At 47.4% G+C, this 13,441-nt stretch overlaps 1 protein-coding gene across 2 annotated transcripts; it reads right to left on the reverse strand.

Annotated features, from left to right (window-relative positions):
• Positions 1 to 3,909: 3,909 nt before the first annotated feature.
• Positions 3,910 to 11,849, reverse strand: kcna1b (potassium voltage-gated channel, shaker-related subfamily, member 1b). Of its 2 annotated transcripts, none has more exons than XM_062482766.1 (3): positions 11,212 to 11,849; positions 7,444 to 10,798; positions 3,910 to 7,391 (listed from the first exon to the last, which is right to left on the reverse strand). In XM_062482766.1, the coding sequence occupies exon 2, from the start codon at positions 10,576 to 10,578 to the stop codon at positions 9,100 to 9,102; it is 1,479 nt and encodes a 492-aa protein (XP_062338750.1). In that variant the 5' UTR covers positions 10,579 to 10,798; positions 11,212 to 11,849; the 3' UTR covers positions 3,910 to 7,391; positions 7,444 to 9,099. The 2 variants fall into 2 exon arrangements, with proteins under 2 accessions (XP_062338750.1, XP_062338751.1); XM_062482767.1 differs by having other exon boundaries at positions 3,910 to 7,409.
• Between the last annotated feature and the right edge of the window lie 1,592 nt (positions 11,850 to 13,441).

The following is a 13,441-nucleotide window of genomic DNA, read 5'->3' on the forward strand; positions in this document are numbered from 1 at the left end:
TCCCTCAACTCTCTCCATCTTTTTATCTGCATCTGAGTTCCTCTCCTCCCCTGCTCCTTCTCCCAGCCTGTACCCATCTCTTTTTCAGAATCTTTGTCTCTTTCTCCTCTCACATACTTACCCCCCCCCACCACCACCCAACACATACGCACACTACCCCCTCTCTCTCTCTCACCCTCCCTCCCACCCTCTCTCTCCTTCACTCTCCCTTCCTCTCCATCTCTCTTTTCAATCCTCCCACACTAACCTTGCATGCACTATGCCCCAGGCTCTGCAAACCGCTCTGCTCTCCTCGCTCTCTCCTGCGCATACAAATACGCTGAAGCACACTCTCCTGCACCCCGACAAGCACACACGGGCAGGAATGCACACACACACACACACACACGCACGCCCTACCACACCGTCACACACACGCAAACACTCAAACATTGACTGTGTGTCACGGCGCCCTGCCGCATCGAAACAATTCACTCCGAAAAAGCGTTGTTTGGAGAGTGCCGAAAAAACACAGGCACACTCTGGTCTCTGAGTCGAGCGAGTCCCAAACTGCTGTCGAAGGAGTTGCTTAGTGCCTAACACAGCATGTCATCTTTTTTGACAAGATTACAGCTTGCTTGGTTCAGTTTTCTGTGGGGGCCTTGTTAGGGAAGGGCCCTGATTGAGAATGGTCTCCAAATGAGCGTCACCCACGGGGGAAGCTCTTGGCTGTAGAGAGAGCATGTGTGTGTGTGCATGTGTGTGTAAGAGAGAGAGAGAGACAAAGAGAAAAAGAGAGAGAGAGAGACATGCGCTGGACCCTGACCCGTGCACTAATGACAAATTAGCCACTCGCCACTGATGTCGTTTTTTCGCCCTGGCTCTTTTCAGACTCTGTGAGCGTGCGAGGGGTTGTGTGACGCTTGTTGTGTGTGTGTGTGTGTGTGTGCGTGTTCGCCCACGTGTGCGCGACTGCATGTGTGGCAGCCTCTGCAGCTCTCCATCAGCGCTAATGAGTGGCGGTGGCCCCAAACAGGGACCCTGATCCGGGACCAGATCAAGGCTGAAGCTTTTTGCCCCTGGCCATGAATAAAACATCAAGTGACTTTGAAAATGATCTTTGCTCCTGACTTTCTGAGATGAATCCTTTCGGAAGACGTCCGTGGGGAGAGGGGGGGGGGGGCCCTGGAGGGCGCGGGCGATGTCGCGCCGCTGATGCGTCATTCATCACGGCTAGCCCGTTTGAGGTCTCGTTCACACCACTGTCTCTTGTGTCCCCTGTAGGAGAGGTCAGGAGGAGAAGCAAGGAAGGGCGGAGGGGGCAGGAGGGACGTATCGGGGGGGTTGGAGGGGCGGGGGTGAGGGTCTGTTTGCCTATTTTCGTGGCGCGATGACGCAAATGCCGGGGCCAGCCTGAATTAAGAGTGTCATCGTTTGGGCCCGATGAGGTCTACAGCCTGTCTCCATGTCAAGAGACCGCTTGAGCTTGCTCTCTCTCTCCCTCTCTCCCTCTCTCTTTCTCTCTCCCTCTCTCTCTCTATCTCTCTCACTCTCGCTCTGCCTCTCTCTCGGTTCCTCCCTCCCTCCCTCCCTCTCTCTTGTTCTCTCGCTCTCCCAGAGCCCAATTAGAGAAGCCTCACCATCTGGCCCCATGTGGGCATATGCAACTCTGTGACTGGCCTGCTACTTTACCCCTCTCTCTGTCTGCCTAAAAATAGCCCAGGTCCGCGACACTTCTCCCCACTCCTGGACCAACACCCTGCCTGTATTCTGATGACACCCACCACAGCAAAACCCCCAACCTGGAGGGGGGAAAAAAAGGACCGGTCGCGCGGCGTAGCCTCCGTGTCTGCAGGAGGACGGGGCTGGGCTCCTCCGGCCGTGGCCCAGGCCGAGAGCAGATGGACGGGGGGATTAGCGAGGTCACGGCCAGGCGTTGATCACACTCATATGCTTGGCCCCGACGCAGACAGGATGCGCAGCTGGATGACAGATCCTAGATTACGGGGACACATCCCATGTTGCTATCATATGAATGGATACATTTGCCGTGTATCTTGAGTTTGTGAAAGTGAATCGTGAAAGTTGAAAACGTTCACGTTAGCTCGTGACAGTAGGGAAGGCTATCGAAATGAGGGAGAAAGACGATTAGCACCCGTTGCCTTGTATCCAGGTCACCGCGACAGACGCAGCAGGGTTGTGGGTAGAGAAGTAGCTGACAAACAGTAAGTAAGAGAGGTGGTTCAAGGTGCTGGGAAAGTATTCTTAGCAGGACAGGAATAGCAGCTTTCTGACTCATCGTTTTTAGCACCGCCTCCATTGTCGTTTGGCAAACTGCAAATCAAGGCTGCCGAGTAGAAGCCTTAACCCAAAACTCTCACACACACACCCCCCCTCGCCTTCACACACCTGCTTCCGAGGAAGACCAGTGGGGTCACACACACACACACACACACTACAATGCTGAGGTCAGGAGCATTGACTAGGAGGCACTGTGACTCACGGGCTGCACTCTGCATCACGTCCCTAAGCCTTCCTCTCCTTCTCCTCACGTCCTCGCTCTCCAGCCTCCTCTGCACTCTCCCCTCCCTTCCTCTCATTTCATTTCATCCATTATCCTCTCGTCTTTCCTCCACTCTCCTCTCCTTGTCTCCTCTCAACCCCCTCGGAGACCTTGTGTACTGTAAGGCACAACACACAGGTACATGGAATCAACGGCCGTGGTTTTTCTTGTAAATGCAAAGCGCTGGCGTTAGCATAATAACAATATAATTTAGCGCCCAGTTAGTGAACGTCTGTGGTTACCTCAGAAGCCCTGGACGTCTGCCCTTTACCTGACCTCAGGTGTCTCCGGGTAGAGTGTGTATGTGTGTGTGTGAGAGAGAGTGTGTGTGTGTGTGTGTCTGTTTGCTTGAGATGCCCTGCAGGTGTGCCATCTCCTCTCCTCCGCTCAGTCCTCCTCCCCTCCTCCCTCCCCTCCTGCCTCACTCTCCTCCTCTCCCTATCGATCTGTCAGAGTAATCCACACCCCCTGGTGTTTGAAGCTCCTGCCAGCCCTTTGATTAATGCGACTCATTCAGACAGAGAAATGGACAGCACCAGACGACAGATCAATGACCGGGGGAAGGGAGGCCCTTCCCCCGGTCCCCTTCAACCCCCCAGCTCCTCCACGGACCCCCCCCTGTCCACTGTTTGGCGGGTCCCCTGTCCTCGTGCGGGTGGTGTCACCCGGGAGAGCTGCCACATGCCTCGGAGCGGGGCCACTATGTTCCAACGCAGCAGCAGGGGGAGGAGCGAGTTCCCTTTGGACGCCTCGCATGCCTGGCTATTTTGGAGGCGGGTTGGAGCACCAACAACACTGTTCTACTGGCCCTGTTAAGGGGCTAAGGGGGATCCGGGTAAGGGGGAGCAGTCAGGGTGTTCTGGTAGAAAGATCCAGAGGACACATGAACGATCGGAGGAAATAACAGATCGTTGTCCGCGCTCTGCACTCACATTTGGTGCAGTTGGTTTTTCTGAAGTCGTTTCAGCGCCACGTCCATCCAGGGTTTCCAAGGGGCGGCGTGGACAATGTGTCGTGCGTCGTGTGTGTGTCACGGCGTTCGAGCTATTGTTTCTGGTCTGACGTCTAGCACGGAGACCCTGGCGATGTTTGAGATACGAGAGGCTGGGCGTCTGGATGGCTGGGTGCCAGCCCAGCGCGCCACGGCAGAGATACCCGTGGTTGAGACACCGTGGCAGGGGAGGAGCGATGCAGTGTCACCCCTGACTACCGACCCCTCCTGTTGGGTCTCCTCCCAAGTTCACCTTCCGCATCGCTCCACAGGGGAGGGGTTTTAACATTTGGTTGGCTGTGGTGTCAACAAGCATAGAACACACACAGACACAGATCCCCAAAGGGTCTCACATTGAAGTGCACAGGCAATAGAGTCAGATCTTTAGAAATTTATTGAAATGGTTGCTATTTGATGAAATCATAGGTGACAAAAAACAATGAGTACCCTTGCATAGGTTACAGACTATGCCATCACCAACAAATGACAGACATTGCATACTGTAGCAGAATCCTGAATGAGAGTAAACAATGACAGATTGTAACATGGACAACTCAAGGTTCAGAAAGAATATCAGCAACAACCTAGAGGACCGCGTAGAGGAGCGACGTAGCCAATCAGATTGCCTCACTGGTATTTCAGTAGGTTTGATCAGGACTGGGCTTTGGCTTACAACAAGGGAGCTAGGATAGAATGGACTGGAATCCAGTCATACCAGTCGAAACAATAATAATCACCAACCCTCTGATTTAATAGTACAAAGAGTGTTTATGTATCGAGATTTCTCTACAATATCATATTTATATTTGAAATTTCTATTTGGCAGAGGGGAGCTGCATGATAATAATAGAGTAATGATCATGATAGTAAGTGTGCTGTATAAATGTGACAATGACGAGAAGGTCAATGAGAGGGCAAGCACTTTGATAATGATTTTCGCCAAACACAGAAATTGATTCTTACTTGAATGGTCAAGATCATGCAGTCTTCCGCCGCCCATGCAGTTTAAAACAGAAGCAGAATGCCACATAGCTATGAAGACTTGGAGATCACCACACGCTATACGATGGAGGCTTGTCCTAAAGATGACTTTCTGAGCAGAATCTTTATACACGGAATAAAAATTAGTTTTTTTTTGTGTGCAGAAGTCATTTACATATTATTTGAATCAATGCACTTGGACTCTCATTAACATGGCTTTTAAGTCACAAACAGAATGCTTCTTAAATGTCATCTAATGGCTTACGGTTTTGGAACAGAGATATCCCTGTCTGTTATGCTAAAGCAACAGTTAGTGATATATATATTTTTTTGTCCACAGAAAGAAAATTGTATACATATGTGTTAACACTGTATTATGGAAATACAAAAGTGATTAGGATCATTAAAATTGATAGCCTAACTGTAAGATGTAACAATAGCTTACATGTTTGGAAAACAATGGAGACAATGTCTGACTCTTTCTTACTCTTTCTAGAAAATGATCAATACAGAATTTTGGAGAAACAAGCTTGTCAGAAGGAAATGCTCAGATTCAATTGATTAAAAAGACTTGGGTAAGTCCCTTCTCCTTACTGCATGACATAGCCGTTATAAACACAGTCTGAACTGAGTATGCTGACTTTTCATATTGTTTGTCTCTGAATAATAAAAACACACTGTAAGTCTTCAAATCTTAGCTCACAACCATTTGAACGGATTGTTGTCCCTCCTACTTTTAATCCACACTTAATATATGAAACAGACTTTAAGAACAAAGTTATAATTTGGTCCCTTTAGAATAGTCTGGTGTCTTGTCAAAGTACAGATCAGTCTCAAACTTTGGCCTATGTGCATCCGTTCACATGTTGAAACCAATGTAGGAGATCAATCTAAGTGCATTAACTACCCTGGTTGTGGTAAAGTATTTGTCACGAAAAGAGTTTTTCAAGATAACTCAAGAAAAATAGACTTTTTTTTTTTTTTTTTTTGCTATTCTGTTTTTTTTTGTCTTACAAAAACGTTTCAAATTTGATGATCTGTCTCTATGGTCCCTTTCAGTTTTACACGTAGCACCGCACACAGCAGCTCGTATTTTTTCAGAAATCAAAACATGAATTAAAGGGATATTTCGCCACACGTTCCACGACTGTAACGACACAGGCAAACACTATGGGGGGGGGGGGGGGGGGGTGACACACAACCAGTGCCATTGTTTCCCATGCGCCGTAAACCATAAACAATAAGGCCTGCTTAGCCATTGGACGTCCTCGGTAAGGGACGCAGGCTCTGCATGACAAGGGCAGCTCTAAGCCATGCTTGTTCGCAGCCTTTGGGCCATTGAGGCGATTCTCGAAGATGTGCGCTTAGCGGCCCTGCACGTGAGCCTTGCTCCACCGGGATTGGTTCAGCGCATGAGTTCATGCTGGCCTGCAGGGTGCCACCAGCGGCAGTGTTGAAAGGCGCTCCATCCTGAATGGAATGACACCCTGCGTCAACTGGGGGGGTGGGGGGTGGGGGGGGGCTGAGTGTCAGCAAACTTCTCAGGGATCAGAAATATAGAGGAACTGTTATTTGCCTTTGAACTGTCCTTCATCAACATCATACGGCTTATCGAGAACAGGAATTGACTTGTAGGACATGTCTTGGTAATGATCAAGTGCAATAGCTTGGAATAATTCATTGCTTTTTCTTAAACCAACATCTATCTATGCATAATGCATTCAAGCGCTACCTAAACATACCAAGTGAATGCCATAGGCAGTGCATTGTATCAGCATGACATTTTGTTTTCATGATTAACACCTCATTCCTTTCAGACATCTGCTATTGGGTCCATCTCACATTGGAGCCTGGGGGGCTTGGGATCACTCTGTCACATGATCGAGAGCGGTGGCAAAGACCCACTCGCGGTGCTGTTCTCCAGCCACCCATGCCACACAGAGCATGTTGTTCGCAGGCGAGCCAGTGCGAACGAAATGTCACAGCATAGCGTTTCCTCTCCCTCATCCCGGCACAGCGACACGGCCCTTCCTCCTAAAACCAGCGGCGGAAAGCGGCAGCCATTTTGCTGGCATGCCGAGTGACTAATGCCTTTGGCTATCATAACGTTCGGCTGAACGCTGACTCGCTTGACGCTCTGGGCGGGGGGGCGGGGGGGGGGTAATCTAGGGGTGGAGCTGAGCTGCTTCCGTTGTGGGTGGAGAAGGATACATCTTTTTATCCTCCCGTGGGAAAAACACTCCATCATGTTCATACTATAACGAGAGTCTATGCTTAAGACAGGTTTTTTCTAGCTCCGTTTTTGTTGTTTTCGTTAGGAAGTGTCAATGTTTCTCCAGCTTCGTACGTCTGGCTGTGTCGAAAAACTCTGGGCAATGCCGAGCTGTTGTCCTAAGATCATTTAAAACCCTCACTCCATATTAGACCAGTATCCCGGATGTACATGGGTTTTCAACATAGCTGAGACGAGACAAGTGCATGGACAGAATGTTGTGGTGGTTCGTTATTGTATCTACTTGTTTTTAGTATGGACTCGATTATATCTTCTTTTCATCAGTCTAAATAGGCAGACTAACAATAGATGGAGTGGAACGTGAATGAGGACATAGGACCCACGGCCGGACACAAGCACCCAGGGCACTACCACACTGAGGTAGACAAACCAACAGAAAGGCTCGTTATGGTACAAAGCAAAACAGTGGAGCTTAATCATGACCCGAAAAAACACTGCGGTTAGATGTGATGTCTCGTTGGTTAGTGTGTCGCGGTGGTTAGCTAGTCAGGAGGCCTATGTACAAAGTGTCCGAAGCGCTCGAGTGCATGCATGCCGAGTAGAGAACAGGATCTCTCTCTCTCTCTCTCTCTCTCTCTCTCTCTCTCTCTCTCTCTCTCTCTCTCTCTCTCTCTCTCTCTCTCTCTGTCTCTCAACTTCCCAACTTCCCACACCAGGAGGTCCCTGTGCGACCTTTTGTCCCCAGTCACTGCCACTATATATCTGTGAAATTGTCCATCTTCCCCCCCCCCCTCTCTCTCTCTCTCTCTCTCTCTCTCTCTCTCTCTCTCTCTCTCTGTGCACTACGGCCATGTGTCATGCCCATCTTCATCTTAAGGACTGTGTCTGCGTGGAAACACTCGTCCTCAGAGCCCACGGTTCGGCCCTGGAACTGCTGAGCTGTTCTGAGACTGTCCCTTCTCTTCTGAATGTGCGAGTTAACTTAATAGTGCATCTTATGGCAGGTAAAGAGTCTGGTTACTGAAATTGTTTTCTATTGTACAGGGAGGCACTTTCGTCGATTCTGTGGGTTTTAAGAGGGTTGAAGGCACTATCAACTAATTTCAGTGTCATTTTCTATTCAATTTTGTTCTAGGTTTAATTTGTTTTGTGTGGTTTTCTACACTGGAAATATACTCCAAAATCAAATGTAGTATGGAGTCACAATTCACATATTGAGGTTTAAATCTCTTATTCAGGTATAGGGTCCATGCACTCCATCAGCAAAGCCATAGTTATAGTAGAGAAAGCCAACCAAGAAATGTCTCAATTTTCCGTTTTGATCTTCAGATATGTATCCTTTCCAGATGTTTCCATTGTAGTTGAGGTGTTCCTTGGGCAGGAAGAAGTTCAGTCATACAGTAGTTCCATCATGTGCCAAAATGTCCAGTTCTTCAGCTTGAGAATATAAAGGAGGTTAGAGTCCACTGTTTCAGAGTTCCCTCCATAACCGCGAGTTATTTAATACTGACGTCATGCATTGAATATACCAGGATACATAGTACCTTAGTTAATTAGGCCATAATGCTTAGTAGTTTTACATGCCATGATCTTCAAAAAAGTGTTACTGTTCCCTTAAGAGTCAACATTCAGCACTTAAATGCTCTTAAAAAATTAATAACTTAAATAATAAATAACCAGTGCACTTTTGGTGAAACCAAATGAGAAAAAAAAGATATCTCAACCTTGGGATCGAATAGGAGAAGTAAGGGGTTAGAAAATAAAAACATAAAATGAGGTAATGTCTTGCGCATGCCAATATAAAAAGAAGAGTGTCTCAACATGCTAATTTTGAGCATTTTTTTTTATAAAGTTGTCTTGCATGGCATCATACGGGGAAAGTATAGCAGCAACGTCCTCCATGAGAGAACCTCTTCACCTACTCTTCGTAGCAAGAGACCCCTGTATTCATTTTCTGGTAAGGTGCTTTCTGGCAAGAACAATGTTCATCGACTTCTGCAGAGACTTGACCGTGCAACTCCAGAAGTTCGCTGTCATCCATGCCGTCTTTTCACTGGGCATGTCTAATTTGCGCACGCAAGTTGTTAAGTCAGGCGTGTGGTAGCCTCTTATTATGAGTGAGATGTTGCCAAATAAGTCCTTCCCATAAGAAATCAAAGCCCCGGTTGAAGCTTAATAAAGGAAACCTTTTGCCACCCTATTTTCTTGTGTCAAACTTTTTTTTCTTCAATTCAGATGTAATAAAACGCAATGCCGAAAACGCATTAACGAAGGAAATCAAGCATTCAGATATTTCTACATTATTTACAGTGGTGCCACATGTCACCCTAGGTCCCTCTGCTGCCAATGACTTTAAACGTCAGTGAGCAGCTTCCCCTTATTGACACAGTTCTGGCTGGGGGCAGTACAGTTGCCAGTTCTAAGGTTTGCTTCCCTAAAATTGTCGATGCTGTTATTAATGTCCTCGTCTATCTCCATGTATTCCGACTTGCTGACAATAGAGGAACTGCGACGACTGGAATTGCTGTCAGAGGCCAGGTTCTGGTTACTGACGTTTAGTAACTGTGCCTGTTCCTCCCCCTCCGTCTCCCTGTGGTAGAAATAGTTGAAGTTGGACACAATTACAGGCACAGGGAGCGCAATGGTCAACACTCCAGCGATGGCACATAGAGAGCCCACAATCTTGCCTCCAATGGTCACAGGGTACATATCCCCATAGCCCACAGTTGTCATGGATACGACAGCCCACCAGAACGCATCTGGGATGCTGGTGAAGAATGACTCTTTTTCCTCCGCCTCGGCAAAGTACACGGCGCTCGAGAACAATATCACGCCGATAAACAGGAAGAAAATGAGCAGGCCGAGCTCGCGCATGCTGGCCTTTAACGTTTGCCCCAAAATCTGAAGTCCCTTGGAGTGGCGTGACAGCTTGAAGATTCGGAACACCCGGACAAGACGAATGACCCTGAGGATGGCTAGAGATGTGGCCTGCTCGCCCTTTATCTCTTTGCCGTCGGCATCTTCTGCCAACTCGGTTCCCAGTGTGATAAAGTAGGGTATAATAGCCACTATATCAATGGTGTTCATCATGTTCTTGAAGAACGCTGCCTTGCTAGGGCATGCGAAAAACCGGACTATCAATTCAAAGGAAAACCAGATAATACAGAGTGTCTCCACTATAAAGAAGGGGTCGGTGAGGATATTTGGTTTGTAATAAAAGGTGGTGTTTCCAACAGTATGCATCCGACCTGCCGGGTCCTCTTTTAGTTCGGGTAGTGTCTCCAAGCAGAATATGACTATTGAAATGAGGATGACCATGACAGACACAATTGCAATCCCTCGCGCAGGCCCCGAACTCTCTGGGTGCTCGAATAGAAGCCAGATTTGGCGCTGAAACTCCTTCTCTGGCAATGGACGTTCCTCTTCCCTAATAAAACCCTCATCTTCCCGAAATTTTTCCATAGCCTCTGCCCCAAGTTCATAAAACTTGATCTCTTCCGAGAACATATCCAGAGGGACATTAACTGGTCTTCTCAGCCTACCTCCGGACTGGTAATAATACAGTATTGCGTCAAAACTCGGGCGGTTTCGGTCAAAGAAATATTCATTTCTAAGTGGATCGAAGTACCGCATCCTTTTCTTCGGGTTGCCCAGGAGAGTCTCGGGAAACTGTGCGAGCGTTTTGAGCTGGGTTTCAAACCGCAGCCCGGATATGTTGATGACCACCCTCTCGCAGCACTCGTGGTCATCCTGGTCCGGGGGATACGTGTCCTGCGGGTGACCCGGCAAGGTGGAGGTCTCGTCCATGTTATCTCCAGCCACCACGGTCATCCTGGCGTTCGAGCTGAGCACGATGCAGGATTATATTGGGGTAGGTTCAGCCCGCTTGACCAGGCATCCAGTTGCTTTTACTCTACCCCTCTCCGATTTCGCCTCACTGACACCAGTCCCCCTGCAGGGGTTACCTCGCGCTTCCTCAGTGCGGCTCCCTCGTGCTTCTCTCCAAGTCGACCATTGCTTCGTATCTATGCCCCTGCCCCTGCTTTATCACCTACAGAAAGAGAGGCAGAGAGAGAGAAATATAACGAATCGAACGCCAGAATTCCCTGCCAGCTCAGCAGTTTTTATCTCTGTCTGTGACACCGTGGGCTGAGCGCACGGGAAACTGCTGGTAATTGATTGGGAGTGTGGAATAACAGAGGACAGGATTAATATGGGAGATCGCTACAGCATGGAGACTGTACAGTACAATCTACTGTATTTTTACCGCATACATCACTATTCAAGTTTCAGTCTCAATGCCCACCCTCTTGGCGCGCACACAGACCGCAGTTTTTCACATCTCATCACCATCCGGCGTGCAAACAGCATTACTACACCAACAGCATAGCATCTATTAAGAATCGTAAAACAGTGATAAAACATGTGGCTCAAAAAAACATGTTGCAGTCTATTGGTAATTACCTGCGGATTTCAGAGAAGGTGCATGGGAGTCCCAAGGAGTGCGCGCCGCCAGCCACCGCCACAACTTTGCACTCCTAGCTTTGTTTTAATATATATATCACTTTACAGCGCGCTGTACAGTATTTGTCTATAAAATATTCATGGACTATGTTGTCTTCGTCAACATCCACAGTATTCTCTTGCGGTAGCTTTCCAACGTCGACTGGAGCAACCGGTAGGTATCGCAAATATGTGAACCTCGGTTGAGTAAATCTCTTGACAGACAGTTTAAAATCATGCTGAGGGAAACGAAAAAAACGGCGAGTTGTAGCGCGAGACTGAGAGGATCCAACACCAACTAGATCGACTTGGTCTTTTGACTGTCGCGCGCGTCAGCGCTCCAGCAGCTTGGTGTTCTATTCGGCACGAGAATTCTGATGGTGCGATTGAGAGGGCTGAATACATTAAGGGGGCAGTAAGAGCGCCCGAGCCATTTCCCGTTGCTGCCGCATCAGCAGAAACGGGAGCTCTCCTATTTGGTGCAGTCAACAACACATGGACGTCCCAAGACGCGACGGCAGCGCGCTCATATTGAACCTCAGTGCAAAGATGTGCCTTCAGAATGTGGGGTCTGCAGAATCACAGAGCGAGAACGAAGTTTGGTCTGAAATAATTTTCAGGTATGTTGCGGGGATTCATGCTCAGAAAATGAAGAGGGAGGGGGCTCCATAACGACAGAGTGGGAGAGAGCGAGATTGAGAGGAGAGCGGGAGAGAGAGGAGGGGGGTTTCGACGCAATGCAGACAGACTGTACTTACACACGTTGCCACAAGTGTTCCCCGCACCATAAAAACAACAGATCATTGTGCAACCCACCTTTGCTGTAAAATCCCTGTCATTGGGGGTTAGGGTGACTGAGCTGGTACCAAACTGCAAGCAATAGCGACTGATTCACGTAAAGTGACAAATGAGAATACATATGCAACAATGCATTTGAATAAAAATACAAATGTTCTTAAACAGAGAGCCTTCATAAAATGTAACCTATTTTTGTAAAAACTAGAAGAGCCGTGGAAAAGTTCATATTCAACTTATAGCATAAACGCAAGTAATGAGATTGCTTTCGAAGCAGAGCTAAAGCAGATCTCCATGGTAGCCTATAGGCATAATGTATTCACAGCCTGAACATTGAGTTTATCAGTTTGCGGGGACAATTTGGGGAAGGAGGCCCATAACGTTGTGTCTTGGACCATGATTGTCTTGGACTATTTCATAGCAGCTCGTAGTAACTTTTATCCTCTTTTGTGACAGAAAGAAGTGCAAGCACACGGTTTATAATGGGGTTGTGATTAAGGGATTTAAAGTCAGGGTTGCGGTAGGCTTTTACGCCTAAAGATCAGGTCAAAGAGCAATATGATAATTGTCTGAGACCCAAGAGAGATAATGTATTAAACAACCCGACTGTTAATAACCGAGACAGGTAATTAGATATGAGACCGGTGTGTTGATGACCTGATTCGATTTAGGATTATTTTTTTTCTCAGATTCGATTTATTACAACAACGTATACAAGTAGACTCAAAATGACATTGACTGGAGCTTAGAAGTCATCAAGCATATGGTAGTTTGTGTTTACGCCATTGAGGGCATCATTAGTTAATGTCAGTGATTTATAATTCTCTACTATTATGTGTGAGTCTGAAGGCATTGGCTGAAGAAGTGAAGATAAGAAGGAAATGAGTGTGATCATTTGACTCAGAGGAAATCCGTAGGCTTTAGATTCACAATGAAACCCTCGTTATGCTTTCATCTGATAGCCTATGTCACGACTTTCTCCTTGATAAATTACATTACGTTTCAGAGCGGCGCATAGTCCGGGTATTTTACCATTTGCATTTATTCAAGCTAAAGCCATGGCTCTTGATTTTTTCTATATGTATGAGTCTAGAAATCATTCACGAGATTTAACGCTCATTTGTGATTCATCAGAAAATAATAAGGATTGAAGAATTTTAACACTGCTCGGAAAACGAGTGTTTGGTGAAAGTAAGAAGACGGATTTCAGCACCTTGGACAGCGTCCATCACAAACGTCTTAAGCCTGACCTTGGTTGTTGAACTCTATGGCGTGAAATGATGAGGGAGTCCCGCCGAACTCAACATCTGCATATCTGAGAGCAAGGCTGTTATTTGCCATTTATATTGGACGTGTTAGTGCCTGTTGGCCAACTCTCCATTTAATGCTAATTGTT

The sequence above is a fragment of the Osmerus eperlanus genome, chromosome 17 (assembly GCF_963692335.1).
Source record: "Osmerus eperlanus chromosome 17, fOsmEpe2.1, whole genome shotgun sequence".
Taxonomy (NCBI): Eukaryota; Metazoa; Chordata; class Actinopteri; order Osmeriformes; family Osmeridae; genus Osmerus; species Osmerus eperlanus.

Coding starts and splice junctions, on each gene's coding strand:
- kcna1b (XM_062482766.1), bottom strand. CDS start 10,578: ATGACCGTGGTGGCTGGAGATAACATGGACGAGACCTCCACCTTGCCG.